General features: G+C 48.3%; 9 protein-coding genes across 9 annotated transcripts; 5 read left to right on the plus strand and 4 right to left on the minus strand.

Annotated features, from left to right (window-relative positions):
- Nucleotides 1-1,027: 1,027 nt before the first annotated feature.
- On the minus strand, nucleotides 1,028-2,159 carry VFPPC_11152 (hypothetical protein; the record flags this gene model as incomplete). The annotated part of the gene is made up of 2 exons (XM_018289414.1): nucleotides 1,028-1,160; nucleotides 1,939-2,159. The coding sequence occupies 2 exons, from the start codon at nucleotides 2,157-2,159 to the stop codon at nucleotides 1,028-1,030; spliced, it is 354 nt and encodes a 117-aa protein (XP_018140288.1).
- A 471-nt stretch (nucleotides 2,160-2,630) lies between these two features.
- VFPPC_11151 (phosphotransferase) lies at nucleotides 2,631-4,393 on the plus strand (the record flags this gene model as incomplete). Its single annotated transcript, XM_022428742.1, has 3 exons — nucleotides 2,631-3,154; nucleotides 3,213-4,092; nucleotides 4,169-4,393. The coding sequence occupies 3 exons, from the start codon at nucleotides 2,631-2,633 to the stop codon at nucleotides 4,391-4,393; spliced, it is 1,629 nt and encodes a 542-aa protein (XP_022284188.1).
- Nucleotides 4,394-5,390: 997 nt separating this feature from the next.
- Nucleotides 5,391-5,957, plus strand: VFPPC_14880 (hypothetical protein; the record flags this gene model as incomplete). The annotated part of the gene is made up of 1 exon (XM_018292648.1): nucleotides 5,391-5,957. The coding sequence occupies one exon, from the start codon at nucleotides 5,391-5,393 to the stop codon at nucleotides 5,955-5,957; it is 567 nt and encodes a 188-aa protein (XP_018140286.1).
- Nucleotides 5,958-9,289: 3,332 nt separating this feature from the next.
- Nucleotides 9,290-10,372, plus strand: VFPPC_11150 (phenylacetaldoxime dehydratase family protein; the record flags this gene model as incomplete). Its single annotated transcript, XM_018289412.1, has 1 exon — nucleotides 9,290-10,372. One exon carries the CDS (start codon nucleotides 9,290-9,292, stop codon nucleotides 10,370-10,372), a length of 1,083 nt encoding a protein of 360 aa, XP_018140285.1.
- Nucleotides 10,373-10,468: 96 nt separating this feature from the next.
- On the minus strand, nucleotides 10,469-11,441 carry VFPPC_14879 (arylamine n-acetyltransferase 1; the record flags this gene model as incomplete). Its single annotated transcript, XM_018292647.1, has 2 exons — nucleotides 10,469-11,015; nucleotides 11,101-11,441. 2 exons carry the CDS (start codon nucleotides 11,439-11,441, stop codon nucleotides 10,469-10,471), a joined length of 888 nt encoding a protein of 295 aa, XP_018140284.1.
- A 776-nt stretch (nucleotides 11,442-12,217) lies between these two features.
- On the plus strand, nucleotides 12,218-13,936 carry VFPPC_11149 (C6 zinc finger domain-containing protein; the record flags this gene model as incomplete). Its single annotated transcript, XM_018289411.1, has 1 exon — nucleotides 12,218-13,936. The coding sequence occupies one exon, from the start codon at nucleotides 12,218-12,220 to the stop codon at nucleotides 13,934-13,936; it is 1,719 nt and encodes a 572-aa protein (XP_018140283.1).
- Nucleotides 13,937-14,269: 333 nt separating this feature from the next.
- VFPPC_11148 (OPT oligopeptide transporter) lies at nucleotides 14,270-16,662 on the minus strand (the record flags this gene model as incomplete). Its single annotated transcript, XM_018289410.1, has 3 exons — nucleotides 14,270-14,467; nucleotides 14,525-15,786; nucleotides 15,837-16,662. The coding sequence occupies 3 exons, from the start codon at nucleotides 16,660-16,662 to the stop codon at nucleotides 14,270-14,272; spliced, it is 2,286 nt and encodes a 761-aa protein (XP_018140282.1).
- A 706-nt stretch (nucleotides 16,663-17,368) lies between these two features.
- Nucleotides 17,369-18,816, plus strand: VFPPC_11147 (sarcosine oxidase; the record flags this gene model as incomplete). The annotated part of the gene is made up of 4 exons (XM_018289409.1): nucleotides 17,369-17,421; nucleotides 17,473-17,692; nucleotides 17,752-18,301; nucleotides 18,350-18,816. 4 exons carry the CDS (start codon nucleotides 17,369-17,371, stop codon nucleotides 18,814-18,816), a joined length of 1,290 nt encoding a protein of 429 aa, XP_018140281.1.
- Nucleotides 18,817-19,067: 251 nt separating this feature from the next.
- VFPPC_11146 (aspartate racemase) lies at nucleotides 19,068-19,769 on the minus strand (the record flags this gene model as incomplete). Its single annotated transcript, XM_018289408.1, has 1 exon — nucleotides 19,068-19,769. The coding sequence occupies one exon, from the start codon at nucleotides 19,767-19,769 to the stop codon at nucleotides 19,068-19,070; it is 702 nt and encodes a 233-aa protein (XP_018140280.1).
- Nucleotides 19,770-20,025: the final 256 nt, after the last annotated feature.

Here is a 20,025-nt window from a genome sequence, read left to right on the forward strand (position 1 = left end):
AGGAGGTTCTTACGTCTCGCACCTGATGGCGACTCGCGATCAGAAAGCTGACAGAACCTTCCACTGTGTGTTCGGCCTGTGCCGTGTGTAGCCAAGTCGTTATTCGTGCTGGTGCCAGTTTGGCCACTGAACTGTGAATGCAAAACCTGAAAGAACTACCACACCCACACCCCCATTCGTCCAAGTTCAAGGATTGTATTCCGGCCCAGTGAATCATAACCTGAACGGTCTCATCACTATTGAAGCGATACAGGTGAGAACGACAGCATGGCCTGGAAAACGGATATCTGAGAACAGCCTAGTAGCAGTTCCGCTCCGGATCAAAGTCTCGACTTGCGTCCTGATATTAGTCCTGAGCCCGGACATTCCCGCACCCGTTCCGTCAATAAAGTCTCGGACAATTTAAGCTTGACTCAAATAACGCCCACGGAAACATGTTGGTCATGCTGGTTCAAATGCAATGAATATCTGGCCACGGCGCTCGGTGAATCACGCAAGTGCGTCGGATACTGGCAACATTGGGCGGATACAAACTTAAACTATGTTTTGAATCAATATGAGTGTTCCCCAACATAAGACCACTTAGACTTAAACACTCTGGTGTGGCGCAAGCCAGTTGCGGATATGGGCATCACCCGCAAGTTCCAAATCGCTAGAAGATACTATACGCCGAGTTGTAGCTCGACGGTTAAATTATACTGAATTGCGCACCTACTAATTTATGTAAGATGTCATTTTGTATTATTATAACTTGGTTAGAATTGACAGCATTGCACCAGCTAGCACTTTGGTATGTTCTTCTGCCCAGCCAGAGAAAATTAGCAGAGGGAGACAACTGTCACAACGCCTTTGTAGATTCAGTTAGAACGTAAATTAGAAGGATTTTTGTATAATCCTAGGTAGCACTAGCATAATTACTAATGATATGAATGTTACTATAAACGGCTTTGGGTAGTAAAAGCTATATTGTGTATACCCTTGCGTTTCGCCTCTTTGTTCTTTGTACTGGAGAGTGCTATATTCACATCTAAACTTTAGCCTTTTGTATATCCCTGCCTTGTTGCTGCTGTACTTTTTCTGCAAGAATGACTTCCGCGCAATAGCGCTCAACTTTCATCAGGTAGCTGCCAAGTGATTCACGCCTCTTTGTCCATTTTTGTCTGTACGAACAATAAGTTTCCTACTGACCGAACGAGAAGAACGTGTCAAGGAGGTCAGTGATCATCATTTGCACCTTCACACACAGCTCTCTTGACAATCCTTCACACATTCACAGACGACTCCCTTGGTTGCACAAATTCCCTGGTCTCAGGGCTCTGATATAATTCTGAGATCACCCCTTCGTAGAGTTAGCTGGCTTTTCCTTAATAACAGCACACAAGATTGTTCCTCACATTCCTCTCCGTAGAACGGCTTGTCTTTTCGTGATTCAAGCTTTTTACGCCATCTTTCAAACAACGCGCCCAGTCTTTGTTCATTCACGGGAAATACGGCCCCACTTGACTCTTGAAAGTTCATCTCGACGAAACACATTTGAGCTAGACGATAACGAAGTCACATACCGACCGTACGTTCACCACACATTCCGGATTGATCATGTGGACTAAAGGTATAAGCACAGAGACAAAGCAAACAACATGTGTCACTGGGTAATTGAGAGGTGCAGTTCATGTGATATAGAAATATCGCGAAGGCCACAGCCAGCCTGTGGTCAGGGAGACCACCCTGCCTACCACGATGCGTCGACGGTTGATATTAATCGATCTCAAAAGTGCGTAGGCTGCGCTTATCCGACCCCTCCTCCTTAAGGTGCCAGAGGTTTTGGAGTGTCAAGGGAAGGGAAATGATGATATGGGGACAACAAAGATGGAAAAGATGTACTCTAGTATACAGAAGTGAACTGAATATACCCAGTTACTGACACTCTGTCTGACTTACGCTCGAGGATTACGATAAGTCGGGACATTTCCGTCTGCGTAATCCTCGCGAAAAGGCGGTCTGCTTCCCACACCACTGCAGTTTCGAAGATCTCGGATCTTCTCGCTGACCAAGTCCCCTACGCCCCCAGTTGCAGCTGCTGCGACCTCGGTATTGCTGAGATAGACTGCGACAACAGAGAGGTCCGTTTTGCCATGTACATGGGCATCACCGGGAGGCATGGCTGTGTACGCCAAATGCAATGTGTATTCTGCCGAATCTCTCAACTGTAAGAAGCAGAGGCTTGGTGTCAGCGGATTGGATCACGGCATGAAATTCTTTTCAGCCAGGTGCAGTGCTGTTGGGATTATTTCTTCAGGGTGTTCCCACCAGACGGCTTATTGTACGTGGCATGCTTGGGCGAGGTGGACAGAAAAATCCGGGCCGCGTTTGGCGTTTGCATTTGATGTTGTCAAAGTGGTCTGGTATGGTGGACCTGGAGCTTCGATTGACGTCTGGTCTGGTCTGGTGCAGAAACATTGAAGCTGACAGAAGTTGGGGTAGCATAAGAACCGACCAGAATTCAATGTTGACATCATACCAGAATAACTTGATGCTTCAATGTTGTTGTCCCAACCCTGATGCCCAAGGCAGCAGCAGGCACCAGTTGACTGCATGTGGGATCTCAAAGTGGTGACCTCCCCGGATCCAACATGAATGCCCCAGACCTTGCACCCTTCTTTACCCTCCGATCCTGCTTGTCACTGCCAACTCCACGATCTCTTGTCTCTGACCCTACTTTCCGTGAAACAATGAACCAGAACACAGATCTGCTCTCCGCAGGCATAGGTGTACCTCAAAATTACTTGCCAAACGTATCATCAGCCTCCGTAGCAAAACAGGACACAGCAGAGCCCCTGTCAACAGCAGCTGGGCAAATCCATGGCATCAATGGCGACTCAAGTAGGTCAATGAGTCATCCTCTTACGCCAGAACAAATCAAGGATGTGATACAAAAATTCATCGAATCGGTAAACAAAGACGCAGTTTGTGATTTAGCCTCTAGGCATAATGGCGGAAGATCTTGCAAAGTGGTCGATCAGAAGAATGGAAGCTACAACGTTTGTTTCTTCATTCACTTTGACGTTGAAAATGTCACATGGATTCTAAGAATCCCCATTGAGCTTGTTTCATGCAATACTTGGTCCAAGGTTGTCAGTGACGTTACCACTACACGGTACGATAAACTGTTTCATGCATGCCGTGATGGTCAAACTTACTCATCAACATTGCAGATACATCAAGCGAAAGACCAGCATTCCAGTTCCTCAAATACATGCCTACGGAAAAGACCCCACGCTCATAGAAGGCGCCTCAACTCCCTTTATGCTTATGGATGTCATGCACGGCCAACAACTGCACACGAAGACATTCTTAGAATCCACTGAGTCCCAGCGGCGGAACTTGTACATTGGTCTGATGGACGTTCTAGCCCAACTACGCCAGTTGGAGTTTCCCGCGGCTGGCTCACTTATGCCGAACCCGGATGATCCAGACAATGAACTTAACCCTGTACTCGGTCCGCTTATCTCCATGACTGTCAACGAGTTCGATTGGAAACGCAAAGAAAAGTGGCCCGCCCAAATTTTCACCTCATCAAAAAGCTTCATAGATCTTCATTGCTATATATTATCCGAAACATTCCGGCTACCTACTCCAGAACTCGAACACGGACAAGCGAAAAAGGAAATATTGGCGCTAAATAGAATTCCGAAAGAGATCAACAGTTGCTTTGAACTACAAGAGTCTAACAGCCCATACATATTAGCCCACCCTGACTTGAGATGCGGCAATCTTATTGTTGATGACGAGTTTCATATTCTCGGTGTTCTTGACTGGGAGTTTACCGGTACCGTCCCCAAACAGTTCTTCACACCGCCAGCTTGGATCACCGGCCATGACCCTGACATTCTATTTATCGTCACGGGTATTCGTCGCAGCCAGGTTCTGCCAGAATTCGCCCAGGTTCTTCAGGAGACGCATGAGTCATCGACTGGTTGGACTCGGTTGCTGCAAGAATGGGGATTGCGGAAGGAAGACGCCAACCAATCGAATTATATTTCGGAATTATCGTCGTTGGTGCAGATATTGCGTCACCCTTCTACACTAGTCGACGTTTACTACGATTCAATTTTCCAACGTCTTTGGGTCGGAAGCCTGCCAGGATACGGTGGTTGACAGTTTTTTCAAGGACCCCGAGAACCAGATTCTAGCAGAGCAAGTGGATATTCAAATTCAGAAGTCGGAGCGGTACACTGAATATCTCAGAGGCAACGGTTTACTCGTCCATGATGAGCGGAAACAATTTATTGAGGAATGGCTTCAAAAAGCAAAGGCGCTATTGGAAGCAACAAAGGAAACATCAGAAAAACGCCGCAGAAGAGAAGCCCTCTTAGAGTCAAAAAGCCAACCCTAGTATCCTCGGCTTTTCGCTTCCAGCTCTTCGTTGTCCCTCTCCTGCAACTCAGCCAACTTGTTCCACAACCTTCCGATTACAGCGTCCTGCTCAGCCACCTGGCACCGGCTCGCGGAGCAAAGCACAAGAAGGAAGCAGCCAATTCTGACAAGCTAGAATTGGTGAAGTATCTCGGAATTTGGCGAACCCGAAACTTTAATTGTTGCTAGCCGTTGTCTTCTAGTCATGCGTCGCCATCGTCAACACGATCAAGTGCCCGAGTTGAAGCCATCACCATGCCACCACTACTTACGTCAGAGTAGTCCCAAAACAGTAGAGTAATATGCCATGCAATGCTGTTCAACCAAGTCGAGAAAGAATGCAACCGAATATTCAAGCCATCAAGCCACTTTTCCGACTGTGTCGTACGCTTATTTGTTAAAGCTCACGAACTATTGATGATGCTATTATAGGCTTCCCCTTCATTGGCTCTGCAAGCCACAAAACCGCGCCTTCAGAACGCCTCTGCCAGACCTCAACGCTGTCATGCTCGTTTATCTACAGCTTGCAAGGCATTTTTGCAGCCATCCAGTCTGCGCCTTCAGCCCTACCAGAGCTTTGGGACTCTGCTGAAGCTTTATCTGTCCATGACCAGCCCCTATTCGTGGGAGCTCGGTGCACTAGCTTGGTGGCAGGGCACACAGAGTGGTAACGAGGCTTTGTGACAAGTAACCAGCAATGAGGATGTTCATCGGAAGAAGTTGTAAGTGCCGTGCCGGAAGGCGGTGCTGCGTTTCTGCCCTCTGTGTGTCTATTTTCGGATCATGGTGGAGGCGCGTGTACTTAGGATGAGGCACACGAGGTCGTTCATCATGACGATGGTTATATAAGTCGCATGGAATTATGTTGAACATGTGTTTCTGTTTCATCATCATCTTATCCATCGCTCTATAAATCTCTAGGCTACAATACAACAACGACGACCTAACACAACAATCTATCAGCAGCGCGCCTCAAAATGCTTACCAAGACCATTCTTGCCATCACTTCCCTCGCCACCGCTGCCTTCGCAGCTCCTCTCGAAGCCCGCTCTAGTCCCCCTTCCGGGTACGGAACAATCACCCCATCAGCACTCTATGTCTACGATGTGTCCACCGGTGCCATCGGACCACAGACAACAACCGCCAAAGTCGAAAAGAACAGAAATATTCATGAAAAGACCACTCTAATGACCTTCACGTACCCCACAGAGAGCACGAACAAGAAATGCGCTCTATATTTCTACTACGACAGCGTATCCTGGAGCGGCACCGATAAGCTCGCCATCTACTCTAGCCTTAATCCTGCGCCTGGCCAGACCTCCGGCTGGGGTCCAGGAAACCAACGCAATAACCAGCTTGGCATCTGGAAGAAGCCCTCGTCTTCGCCGTCTTGGGCTGACTGGGAGGCTACGTATGGTGGACTGTCGGGGGCACAGGATTGCAAGCCTGGTGTGACAGAGGCTTTTGAGATTGTTGGCCAGGGCGATGAGACCTGGATTTCGTATGAGAATGCCGTGGGTGGTGTGCGCATTCTGTATTGGTAGGAAGGCGCGGCATGAGCAAGCAGGGGGTTGCATGAACGGTCTTTTCACTTTCTCTCATTAGAACATGGCATTTTTGGATTATTCTTTTATGTAAGTACAGCATTCGGGGACGGGATAAGGCTCAGTCGGATTATTTGGGTAGATCAGCACAGCGATCATTTGCATGGCTTTGGAACAGCTTAGTTAGCGTTCAGATTCTAGAATTGTTCCTTTATATAGCACTTGTTAGGCGTTTAGATTAAGTAACATTCTCAATAATGGATTCGTGCGTATGTAACCATGCGATTCGTTAAGTGTGTCTACCATCTTGAGCTTCACTGTGTCACGCGTGGCAGAGCAGGCACAATGGTTTAACACCCCTGACTGAAGAGCAGTCGGTGGTCTGGCAGACTTAGGTATGGGGACTCCAAGTGCTATCTTCGCAGGAGTACGACTTCTCTAGATGGATATACACAGTCACGAGTAGCATTGGTGACGCATCGCAGACGAAGACCACGCCGCCAATGGTGCTTAATAGGGGTGAATGTTTTCTCTATACAGCGTAGATACAGGACCAATCTTCCAGCCGCATAACAGTGCCCCTATAAGCCAATTTTCTATCTCCATATACTGGCATAGCCCCCCCTCACTGATGTAGTTGCCCACATGTTAAACAAACCACAGTCTACTGCGGCAGATCAACATATTGGACAACAACCTGAGGTGACGTGGCTATTTACACACGCGGTGGGAAGATTGGGCCACCATTGTCAACGCAGCCAGGCGTTTTGTGGAACGGACCACAGGTTGGCTTGCAGCAATCGCCGCAGCAGGCCAGACCGCAGCAATCGGCTGCGAGCTCCTCGCCGGCTGGCTGAGTTGCTGGTGCGGCCATGACGGCAACGGCCGAGAAGAGAAGAAGGATGGAAGTGAAGGTGAATTTGACCATGTTTGCTATCAGGAGGTTAGTTGGAAGATACTCTGCAGGAAAGATGGTCCTACCGTTTTGGTTTGTTCGTGTTGTAGTGCAAAGATGAAATGAAGATGATTTAGTGGTCAACACTAAGATGTTTTGAAAAGTGAGTGAGTGAAGTTGAAAGATTGTGGATGCTGGTTGAAGGGCTTGGGAGGATGGCAATGTAGGCGAAGAAGCACCTTTATATATTCCTGGCAAAAATGGAGTCTGCTTACATCTATACAAGCCGGCATCTTCTGGAAGCATCAACCGATATCACATGTGTACAAAGAACGAGCCCTTCGGCGGATCTGTATAGAATAGTTGATGTTAATATAGATTCTTCTTTTTTACTTCCTCTTTTGGTAAGTCTGCCAGCAGTGCTCCGCATAATACTGCAAATGCGAATGGGTCCCTGCCCTGGTATCACCCAGGCTTATGAATTTGCTACTCTAACTTTCGGATACCTGGGAGCATGTAAGCCAGTAGGCTGTGGTGAGTTGAGATGTCGAGGCATGGTATCTTGAATCATAGCCCGGGACTGGACGGAAATTCGATGCGTAATACATCAATCACACGCTGCGGAACCATTAATGCGAGATGCCGAAAACCTGGCAATAATAGTACTTTGAATGCGCTTGCAGGGGCAAATTGTTTGGTCTTGTAGTACGGAGTAATTGACCTATGAGTTTCAGTTTACGCGTGCCATAAAATTTCAAAGTAAACCAAAACAGCAGATTAACAGATATAATCCAGACTAGACTCTGCAGCAATGGAAATTTGCCTGTTGCCAGAACGAATGACCTAAAGTCCACCTAGATGAAAGCCTTCCCTCTAAGCTAAAATACATGGTTAGGCGGGGGACTTCTTGAATCAACTTTGGCAATCAATGACGGATAATCGGGAGACGAAGTTGGTTCTCTTAACTATGCCTTGATTCGGCTATTGCCAACTTTTCAATGTAACCCTTCAGATAGAACTTGAATCGGATCGTCAGGGATTGTGAGGCACTGGCACCATGCACACAGGGATCTTCTGCCGGATCATCGCTCAGTTATCCAACTAATCGAGCTGTGGCGCTTCTTCTGTGCCGAGCTGCCGGCGGGGAGCGTCTCCGGACCACGCGGTTGTCCAGTCATTGTTGGCTCTCAAGCCCTCCTTGCCTGATCCTTTGACATTCGTAGCACTAGATTAGCTTGTTGTCACATACTCACCACCCAAGGATACAACCATTCTTGTCTATCCCATGCTCATCCATTACCATCCTATGCATTGGTGTATGAATAGCAGGGTACTGTAATCCACATAGACCCTTGACACTTCTAGCACACTACCGAGGTCAACAAAAGGTCCGGCTGGAACTTCAGTCGAGATTACACGACACTTACACCCCAGCTAACTCGTTCCTGCACCCCAGCGAAGTTGCTGGCGGTTGAGTCAAAACTGCTACAATGGCTTGCCATGGCGTGTATCACCTTACTTTGGCTTATTGCATCTTGTGTTGTGATTGCTGCCTGGCATCTGCCGTAGAAGCCGTAATGCCGGGATTTGTGACATGGGTTATTTTCATTTGCCATGCTTGAGGCTTGGCGTCGGGCCAGTCCGCTGTCGTCTGATGCGCTACGTTGTAGGATGAGATTGGTGCAACGGCCGTCTGCTATTATGTTACAGGCGTTCGTGATAATTGGAAATGGCGGCATAGACAACACAATGAAAGCGCAGATTCGCCGCAAATATGCCTACATTTATGGAGATAGCGAATACCGGTTCTATTCCCTGCAAAATATGTTGCCATTGAAAGACAGAGCGTATGCAACTAGCAGAACAGAAAACAATATGGCCTGTTGGACTTTACTTGGAAGACTCCATATTCTCCAATTTTGCGAGGATGAGCAAGTCTCTACAGTCAATCCCTATCTAGTTACTTTTGACTAGACGAACCACAGCATCTCAACACAAACAAGGTCGGCTGGTTCGTAAACCATCATCATTTGAGGGAAATTATGAGTAAATGTATACACAACCTTCAGCAGAATTATGTACATTACAACAGCCGTCCAGGCTGTCCTAGGCCTCGGCGACGCTGTTGCTGTACAAAGGTTAGTTGTTTGCTTTCGCACTGTTAAAATTGCGACACTCCCGCCAGAGTCTTTGTGTAGAGCAGTATGTCCCAGATTCTACTTGTATGCTTCGCCCATGCTCGTTTTTCATTGCCAGCGTTTAGGCCGAGCCACATGTTCCACCACTTGTGTAAGTCACGGACAAATGGAATCTGGCTGAATGACGATATGTCATCACCCGACCCACCATAGCCTAACGGTTATTCCCACGACCTTCATCCGAGTTGCACAACGATCCCCTCACAATGCAACGCACATTTTCAACCTGCCGTAAGATAATGGCTTGCCCAATCCGAACATATCCTCTCCTGCAACCAGCAAATCACAAACCTCCCATCCCTAGATGGCAGCTGGTGTTAAACGAAGGCATAGACCGAGTCTTCACAGTTTACATTGGCATCCAACCCCTCGGCAATGCCAAGGGCGTGATAGACAAGACAACCAGCACGATACAACAATGGTTAGAAGAACAGAGCCCTTCTGCACCACTGGCGTTTGAAACTTTTGGAGTTATCGACGGAGATGACTCTCGCGATGCCAAAGTCTGGGTTTGCTACTGGGACAATGACACTGCTGGGAAAGAGGGCTTACAACGACTCAACTTACCCTCCATCTACTCGCAGTTGTCCACAGATGACAAGTCTTCTATTGGATTGTGGAGTGAGAGTTTCTCTACTTTAGTCTCTCGATTAGAGACCAATTACTCTGGATTAGACTATCTACCTGGCATAGCAAGAATGCAAGGCACAACTACCGAACCACACAACATGACGGCGTACTGGGGAGCTGCACGAGATCGCATCCCAGACTCTGCGCACGACCTATTCGAGAAAGACGATCTAAGCAAAAAACAGCCTGAGATAATCCAAAATCCCACAGGGAAACACTTAGTCGGCACCAATTACAATAACATGGTGCACATCCGCTCCGGCCAATACTGGGAGACATGCGACACCGAAGAGACGGCCTCCTACGAGAACAATCTAGAACCCACGTTAAACAAAGGCCTCCAATATCTCTGGGAGAATCGCAACGTCAGCGGAGCAATAGGACTACGCTACCTTCGCAACACAGACGGAACAGATAAAGTGCTCAAGGAAACATGCGGCGCAGGCTTCTTCCATAACCTGCAGAACTTGGAAGATTGGGCAAAGAGTCACCCTTCGCATCTGGCGATATATACTGGCGCAATTAGACATGCTAAGAAGTTTGGGGAGGATCGCAAGTTTCGGACGTGGCATGAGGTGTCGGTGCTGAAGGGGGGAGAAGCGAGTTTTGAGTATTTGAATTGTTTGCCTGGGACGGGTGCGATCCCCTTTTTGGGGCTCAGGGAGGTTTCATTGGAAGTCAATGGTACATAACTAAGAAATATATGATCTGTGGTTCTTCTAATTAGGTTCTAGTGCATGTGGTGACTGGCTGCTCGTATGTACAAAATGCATGATACCACTGCCAGGCTATTTGGCAACATGATGAATCGGTGTGGTAATAGCGTTTCTTTCTTCCATCGTAAGCTGGATGGAAAAGTATTCTGAAAAGGCCGCAACCCTGTCTTCCTCAGAGTTTAGTGTCGCAACGAGCACTTCCCCCGCCTCAGTCTTCTGGTTCAACTTGTCGTCGAGTAGTACCAGAGTGCCGTACAAACCATCCGTTTCGTCATCTTTCAGGAATTTCTGCACCAGGACCATTCGACTAAACGGGCTGCATTTGATGGTGTAGTAATTCAATATTTCAAAATCGGCGGGGAAGAACTCCGTTTCAGCAAAGTTGTAGATTTCCTCCCAAGGGCCTTGTCCCCAACGCTGATAGTAGACCCATACACGCTGATTCTCATCCAAATGTCGTGAGAGGTTTCTGTACTCTAGTTTCAGTTCCTGGGATGGTAAGCCGGGAGATGGCGTAGATGCGACGAGAGGGAGCGGACGGCATGGTCCTTGGATGCCACAGCCAACGTCAACTAGATATTTCATTCCGTCAATCGTCACTATGTTTGCCATGTGGCTTCTTATTTCGGGCACGTTAGTTTCCCACAGTCACGGAATGTCTTGAAACGGATAATATATATGGATACATCAGCGGGAATACATACATGGGTCGATACTGGGGTGGCTCTGCACGCGAATTCCAAAACCGACAAACCACAGCAAATGAGTGGAAGCCCAAAGCCCGAAGAACGGCACCCATCAGCGTATTAAGTTCGTGACAGTAGCCGCCTCGATTTCTGACGACAATCTTGTCATATATGTCCGCAACTTCAAGAGAAACATTCTTGTCGACCGAGTAATGCAGTGCCAATGTCTCAAAGGGAATATTTGCAATGAAGAATTTTTGTAGCTCAGATAAGAATTGTAGCTTGTCCTTGGGGTGTTGGCTTTGAGGATACTTGATGCGTTCGAAGAATGAGTGTAAGAGGGGTTTTGAGATTGCCATTTGGGCTGGCCTCCCTGGAGCTTTTGCTGGGAGAGAGGCAAGTTGTAGAGTCGATGTCAAGCGTCAAAAGGCGAATTTTGCAATTATGAATCTAAACCACCAGTTTTAACGCCCTCCTGTTTGACTGACTACCAGACGGGAAGGTGGCCGAAATCGTTGGCGTTATGATGCGTGGGGCGATCTGAGTCATTGTTGATATCAGCTGGAGGTGACTTGCTGACATGGACCTTGATACACAGAAATGCTGAGCGATCTCGCCATGGATGACTTTCGCTATATTGTCCAGCGACCATGCATTCAGGCTTTTGCGTGAGTGGTGGATGGCCGTGAAATGCGTCTCACTTTCGTTGTCACGACGTTTTGCAAAACATACGCCGAACAAAATACCAACATCGGTAAGTAGTTGGTGTTTGTAACTTTACTCATTTCTGAGCTACAATTCGGAAGCGAGGAAATAAACAACTGTACGTTCGCGATCGTATGGTGGTGCTGCCAAACAACAGACTGATATGCAATTCACAAGACGGCAAATAGCAAATAGTACTCGCAAGGACCTTTAATTACTAGCAAAACCACATGCAAAAGTATCCTTGCCTTGTTCAATTGAGTGGCGTTCATCCCTACTAACGTTGTCAGCTTGCGGAGAACCAGCTCCGCTCACCATCTCGACCACAACATTCAACGCCAGCTCTCCACACTCTCCGACCAAATCATGAAACTTGGCATCGATAGCCGAGCGTAGCATGAAATAAGCTTCTCATTCTATCCCAATCAATATGCCTCGGAAACGTGACCCGTCGAAGCAACCTTCCCGGAGAAGTCATCACGGCTGTCAACGCTGCCGCCAGCACAAGGTTCGATGTGACGAGGTTAAACCACAATGTGGGTTCTGCCGCTCTCGCGGACACTCTCCTTGCATCTTCTCAGCCGCTCTCAAATGGGAGGCAGACTACAAGCACAAAGGACGCGCCTTCGGCAGAGCTGGCGTTTGGTCGAAAGTCTCCGCGGACGGTGGCAACAGCAAGGGAACTCCAATTGAGTCGCGGTGTTTTACTCCTCCCTTGCCGAGGATTCATTCATACGGGTTTCTAAATACGTCGATACAGGACTTTGAACAAGAAAGCGGAGGCGATGACCATGATACTGCACTGATTCACAGTACTGCCTTGATGCACGGCAACTCCCCAGGAACCGACCTAAGATACATGGACAAAACAAGATTATCGATATACGCATGCCTTGGCGATTCAATGTCAACATCTTTGCAGTCGATGGACCCTCATCTGGTATCATACTATGTATACCGCGTATGCCCTCTTACAGTCCCCGCCTCGAACGCCAATCTTGATTCTCCATTCTCTGCACTCCTGGTTCCCTTCGCATTGTCGTCGTCCTCGACCATCATTTTAGAAGCATTGCTTGGCCTAGCTGCTTCTCATCGATCCCGGTCTGACTCCACATACAAGAAGGTAGCATTGTCATATTACAGACGAACAGTCCATTATCTGCGGACGCTACTCGCGACAAGGACGCCCAAAGAACTCATCACGAATCCAGAAATATTGGTCCTCATGATGCTGCTCTGCCAACACGAGTTGATCAGGGATGAAGAAAGCAACTGGGTTATCCATCTTCGCGGCGCTCGAGATTTGATAACCTACCAAAGACAACAACAGGTCACAAGCGAGGGCAACGCACTGACACGACAAGCCAAGCCATGCGAGCAAATTACGCTCTTTGCGGAACGCTACTTTGCGTTTTACGACGTCATGGGGAGAACGGCATGCGGCGAGCAGCCGATATTCGGTAGTGACTTTTGGAGTGGCCAAGATGAAAGGGTGGATCCGTGGATGGGTTGCTCGCCACGGCTTGTCAATATTATTAGTGCGATTACCGAATTGAGTTGGAAGTATCAACATGGTACCCAATCACCCGATAGAAGACGTGAGCTTGATGAGCAGAGAGATCGTCTTCGGGATGCTCTTCAGTCAATGGTTGGCAGGTCAGGGGCCAGCGATTCACCCAACGACGCCATTATGCTGCGATGTACAGAATTAAAACGGCTTACTGTTGATTTATATATGCACGCAGCTTTACAGGACTCAAGTCCAACGACACATGCAACCAAGCAAAAGATAAGGGATATTCTCCGCCTTGTTTCAAAGTTGCTTACCATGGGAATATATGCGGGACTAACATGGCCGCTTTTCATGGCTGCTTGTCAATTAGACCCGAGTGAAGAGTTGGAATGGGCGTCGACAAGGGAAGCTGAGGAAAGGGACATGCCGACGTTTTCTCGCCCTTTTATTCTGTTTGCACTGGATAAGCTGAAGGATTCGCTGTCTAGCGTGTCCCGTACCAGACTGGTGATAGAGAAAGTCTGGAGGAGGAGAGAGGCTGTACTCTTTTCGGGGGACTCCGTGCAGAAAGAGGAGGCATTTAATGACTGGGCTTATTATGTGGCACCTCTTTGTCATAACTTGAGTGTTGCTTGAACGCTGATGTTGGATGATGATACCGGGTACAGGTGTGGCTAGCACTTTGGCTACATCTAAGTATCACTGATGTCACAATATCATAGCATATGTCTTAATACAGTACCGCTAGGTAAACTGATTTTGACGACTCACTCCATGTTCAGGCCGATATATCTGTGGTAACGAAACAGGATCACACCGCCACTTTTCGCAAAGGTTCTACTAGCCTCATTTTTCCAAGTTATGTATATGACAGCACACATACCATCTTCATGTACGAATACAGAAACCCACGGCTGAGTTTATTGGAGATAACGTATATCTACTATACAATGCCAAAGTATCAAAACATTACGACCATTCCGCAGGACCAAAGGTTCCACTTTCAGGCAACGCTTTCCAAGGAATACCCTGTCCATCTACAGTCGTTCCTTGCACATTATTCCCCCACCAGCTCAAACTCACTCCCGGGAAGACTACAGCGAAGAAGATCACGATAGCTGCAATGGCAAGACCAGAGTCAAGCGCCGCCGAAAGAACATAGTTGTACTAAGCACAAGATATTAACCCTTTGCCAAACATACTTCAACAAAAGACGAAACTCACCTTCCCCCACCAATGCGGATACTTTTTCCGAATCCATTTGTTAAAGATGAATGAAACAGCAAACGCGGACGTGTAATTGATGCCAGTGGCGGGCGGCACGTTTCCAGTGCCAGCAAAGAACAGCGGCCAATGCAGGTTCGCTAGCAATTTCGAACCCGGAAACTTCTTCTTCAAAAAGAACGTCAACACGGGTAATAACGCGCCTATCCAGAAGAGATGCAGCAGCCCAGAGTACATCTTGCCGATGCTGTACAGCCGAGCGGGACCAATGGCGCCCCAGATGACACTGGATGAGAAGTTGACGCGACCTTGCGGACATGTGTATTTGTTCTTCTGGTCGCTTTCGCAAATGTTATCAACATTGTTCAGCATGAAGAGAACAACTGCGTTCTGCGTCAGGGACCCCACGATGCAGGCAGTCAGCTGTGCGACGAACAAGGTCCGTCGCGGAATCTTCATGTACAGACCAAGTTTCATGTCTGACGCAAAGATCATGGCTTGGCTGAGACCAGTGTACGCGTAGAACTTGAAGATGAGCATGACGATGGGTTTCCCAGGGATGAGGTAGCCGGAGATGATCTCGCCGAGAACGGTTAAAACATTGCTGTTCAGATTGGCCACGGCAAATACACTCCCCGTTGGGATGAGGTAGAAAACGGCGAGCCCAAAGGCGACAACTATGCCCCAGACCGGCATTCCCGTGTGATACACCTCCTGGACCATGATGGTGAGGCCAAAGACTAGGATGCTCAGGGCGGCGTACCACCACCATGGTGTGTCTTTGTACCGCTCAATCAGCCGAGCGTGAATGTCCTTTTTTCTCTGTGGGTTAAACGCTCCGACAATCTCCCGCCAGTAGTTGAGGAAGATGTACGTTGGAACGCAGCTCATGACTGCGAATGAGACGCCATAGCTTAGAGCGAATGTGACGGGCATGAAGATGGGGCTGTATTTATGATACTCGTCGACCAGGAAATTTCCGTGCTTGTCAACAACACGGGTAGCGTTGTAAACGTTGCCGGTGTTGTCATACGTATCGGCGCCAGAAAAGGGCAGATATGCGGTGTACCAGGTATTGGTGTAGTATAGGATGGGTGTGATTAACGCGAAGATAATGACCCAGCCAGCAAAGACGTTTGCTTGCGCCCAAAACGGTACCACGAGTGGTGAGCCGTTGTATGCAATCTGGGACCAGTCGAAGGTCGTAGGCAGATAGGCAAGACCGGTACTCATGCCAAAGAGGTTATTGACAACGACGTTGTCTGGCGAAGAGTTAGTCAGCATTCTTATACACCCATGGAGTGAAACTTACTTGGCGCTGCCCAGCAAATAAAGGCAAAAGTACTAAGGCCAGTGAATAGAAAGCCAGGCAGCCAGTACCACAGCCAACCTCCCGCGAATACCAGCATAAAGAATCGGTACCTAGAGACGGTCCAACCATCTGCTGCGGGATTAGCTCTCCCATGTAGAGTTTGAAACAGAGCTGCATTGGCCAGCGTTGACGGCCACACCATATGAGGTGGCTCGACTATAAACCTGTAAGCCATGCCAGCCATCCCAAGACCAAAGAGCTGCATGGTCAGCGCGAGAAGGAACTGGTATCCTGCAGGTGTTTTGAGCCCGTAGAATGCCGAAGCTTTTTGCGCCTGGATAATGTCCGTTGCCCACGATGGACCAAACGAGAGGTTTGACATGATGGTGATGACGGCATGCTCTTTGATGTTGAAATGGTGGTCCGGATTCAAGGCAATGTCCCGGCCAAACAGGCGGATTTTCATAATGGGCAGCATGTGAGCTACGGCACGGCCAACCGGGAAGGCGACGAGCTGGGCGACGAGAGAAGAGATGGTCACACTGGGATACCGCATAGAGAAGAACTGATTGATACCGGTACCAATAACTGTGAAGAAGATGCCTATGATCCACATGCGTAAGGTGTTTACCGGCATGGATGGATCATCGACATTTGGGACATTGGCGCGTACTTCGGGCATAGGCGAGTTGTCCGACTCAATGTCGTAGTCTTCATCGATGCCGCCAATGGCAACGGATGTTGCTTTATCGGGGCTTTGGAATTCATCGTATTCTTCAGTGTCATGGTGGTCAACCTCTTGCTGTACAGCTTTGGGTGCCGCCATGTTGGACAATTGAAACGATCCGGGAGGTATGAGGGAAGACAGATGAGAAGATAGTTGTAATAGCTGAAGGTCAAGTGATGCCGGGGGGATTTCTCGCGTCCATTTTATAACTAATTCTACTATTTAAATAGCTCCATTTTGCTAACTGCCGGTCCACCTACATTGATGTTCGTAGGGTTCCCCAGATGGCGGTCCCCGCAACACGGAGGGTTTGCTACGAAACGGCCCCAACCTGTCAGTTTCATTGAGTCGAGTTATCAAGGGAAGGTCCAAGCCATTTAGTTGAGCAGATGGCAACTAATCCGGACGCCAAGTGCAATCAATATCCAATCAGGGGTTCCGATCAGGTCAGTTCATGTCAATCCCACGACTCATACCCCGCAAGCCACAACATTGCGAATGTGGGGGAAACAGGATCCAAAAAGGAATTGACAGGGAACACAGGCGTGAGCCCTTCGAGAAGTGAGGAGCAAGGAAGGTCCAAGCCGATGGCTGATGAGTCTCCAAGCCACCGAAGTTGGAGACCCGAGCTGTCTCCAAGGACATCGTATGACAAGCTCACCGGCAGTTTGGTAATCTCTTGACTTTGCCCTCGTAACTCTCAATCTAAATTTCTCATTCTCGATATCCGACCGAATCGTTTACAAATTCTGACTGCGCGAATTTGTTTCTTCAACCTCAAAAAGGTCTGCAAAGTACTTATATGATGCCGGGCGATATTCCCTTGAACAAGGATTCAAGCATCCTCATAATCGGAGCGTAAGCCTTCTTTCTGCAAAAGATCGTGTAGCAGAAGACTAACACGTACAGTGGTACTTTCGGCATTAGCACCGCCTACCACCTCGCAAAGCGTGGTTATTCGAACATTACCTGCGTCGACCGCCAGCCATACCCCAGCGTGGACTCTGCTGGCTACGACCTGAACAAGATTGTACGAACTGAGTATGACGAACCTCTGTATGTAGACCTGGCTTTGGAGGCACTTGATGCTTGGAGACGACCAGAATGGGAGGGAATTTTCCATGAAACAGTAAGTCAGCTCAACTCCAAACGTTACGCAATTTCGTTTCCTGACGAGTCTCTTACTAGGGCCGCATGAGTACAACGGCTGGAAACGAGCAAGCAGAGAAACACTTGCGGGACTCCTACGAAAACTTAACCAAAGCCGGTCAAGCCAATGGCCTTGAGTTTGTGCAAGGCAGAGACCAAATCACACGGCAGGTTCCTCAACTGCAAAACTCACTCCACTTGGATAATTGGAAAGGTCTCTACAACCGCCAAGGAGGCTGGGTTCATGCCAGGAAAGCACTCGAGAAGTGGGCAGCCAAGGCTCAGCAACTTGGGGTGAAATTCATATCTGGCCCTCAAGGAACGATGACCGGTCTCAGTATTAATGCGCAAGGATCCTTTACCGGCATCAAAGTTGCTTCAGGTGACGTTATCAGAGCAGATCAATACGTTTTGAGCACCGGCGCAGCGTCCCCAGAGGTGCTTCCAGAGCTGAGCGAGCAACTCTGGTCAAAGTGCTGGACACTGGCGCACATTGAACTGACTGAGGAGGAAGTCGCTGAGTGGAAGGGCATACCCGTAATTGACCACTTCGAATTAGGCTTCACGTTTGAGCCAGATCCAGAGACAAGTGAGTAGTCCTAGTATGTGTACATCACACAGTTACTGACAGCAACAGGACGAATGAAGATCTGTGATAATAATCCAGGATACCAATATCGCATGGGCACGTATACAGATGACTCGGGGAAACAGACACACTACTCTATTCCAAGATATGCTAGTGCCCACCCTGAAGATGGTATCCCTGCAGAGGCAGCCGCCGCAATTAATCGATTCATTGATGTCGTTATGCCGCAGTTCTCTGGACGGCCGCTTTTGGATGCGAGAGTTTGCTGGTGCACTGATACGCCTGACGGACACTGGTTGATTGACAGACATCCGGTGTACAACTCATTGCTCCTCGCAACGGGAGACTCTGGTCATGCGTTCAAGATGTTCCCGATAATTGGGGACTACATCGCCGATGCATTGGAGGGGAGACCTAGGGGGTTGAAGAAAGAGTGGCGTTATGGGAGTAGGAAGCAGAAGTCCGTTTCAACACGGCCTGACACTGAGATTAAAGATTTGAGGGATGTTCTCTAATTTGAGTCTCGGACAAGATCATAGTGTAGAATGAAACTGTTCATGTTTCCAGACTGGATGACAGTCTGGTCTAGCGATAGTCACCCACCACTATTGAGTTATAATTTCTAGTTAAACATGAACACTTCCAGTGAAATACTCCAAAGTACACAATAGAAACAGATAAGGTACAGGCCGCTCGATGTGTAGAGCAGTTCTGCTACCATTCTAGATCATGCTTAATTAGAACTTTATCCTGTTCATATTCTAGCTTAATCTCTATCATTCATAGCCCAATCCGCAGCAGCAGTAGCATGAAGAACAGTCGTATCAAACACCGGCAAAGAACTACTCTCCGCATCAATCAGCAGCCCAATCTCAGTACACCCCAGAATAAGACACTCTGCCCCTTGAGCAGCCAATTCCCCTATAACACGCTGATACGCACTCCGCGACTCATCCCGAATCACACCATTACACAGCTCATTATAAATAATAGAATGAACCGTATCTCGCCCCGCCTCATCCGGCACAACCACCTTCAGTCCATACTTTTCCAGCAACCTGACCTTGTAGAAATCCTTTTCCATGGTGAACCGCGTGCCCAAAAGACCAACTGACTTGTGGCCCTCCTTGATGATAGCTTCAGCCGTCGCATCAACGATATGAATCAGCGGGAGTGTGGATGCCGCCTCGATGCCATGAGAAACAAGGTGCATCGTGTTGGTGCACAGGACAATGGCGTCTGCCCCCGCGAGTTTGAGCTTCGCAGACGCCTGGTCGAGGAGTTGGCCCGCGGCATCCCATTTATTGTTCCGTTGGAGTTCTTCTATTTCTGCAAAGTCGAAGGAGAAGATGATGCATTTGGCGGAGTGGAGGTTGCCTTGGACTTGGCGCACGCGGCGGTTGATGATTTGGTAGTAGGTTGTTGTGGATTCCCAGCTCATGCCTCCGAGGAGGCCGATAGTTTTCATGTTGTCTGGGGAATTGGAAGGGATGTTTGCAGTTCAATTGAAGTGGAAGTGGTGTTTTGTGGTGGACCGTTGTCGGAAGCTGTTTTGTTGTCAAAGGGCGTAAATGGAACTAGTGTGAGAATTTGAGGAACTGCCTACCCGGGAGTTCGAGTGTTACAACTTGGATTCGTTGTGGGACGGTTTGCTTTCAATCTAGGTCAGGTAAGAAACTGCCTTCGTGCTTTTTAGTAGATTGAGTGTCATGCCATTTCTGTTG

The sequence above is a fragment of the Pochonia chlamydosporia genome, chromosome 6, assembly GCF_001653235.2.
Source record: "Pochonia chlamydosporia 170 chromosome 6, whole genome shotgun sequence".
NCBI classification, from domain to species: domain Eukaryota; kingdom Fungi; phylum Ascomycota; class Sordariomycetes; order Hypocreales; family Clavicipitaceae; genus Pochonia; species Pochonia chlamydosporia.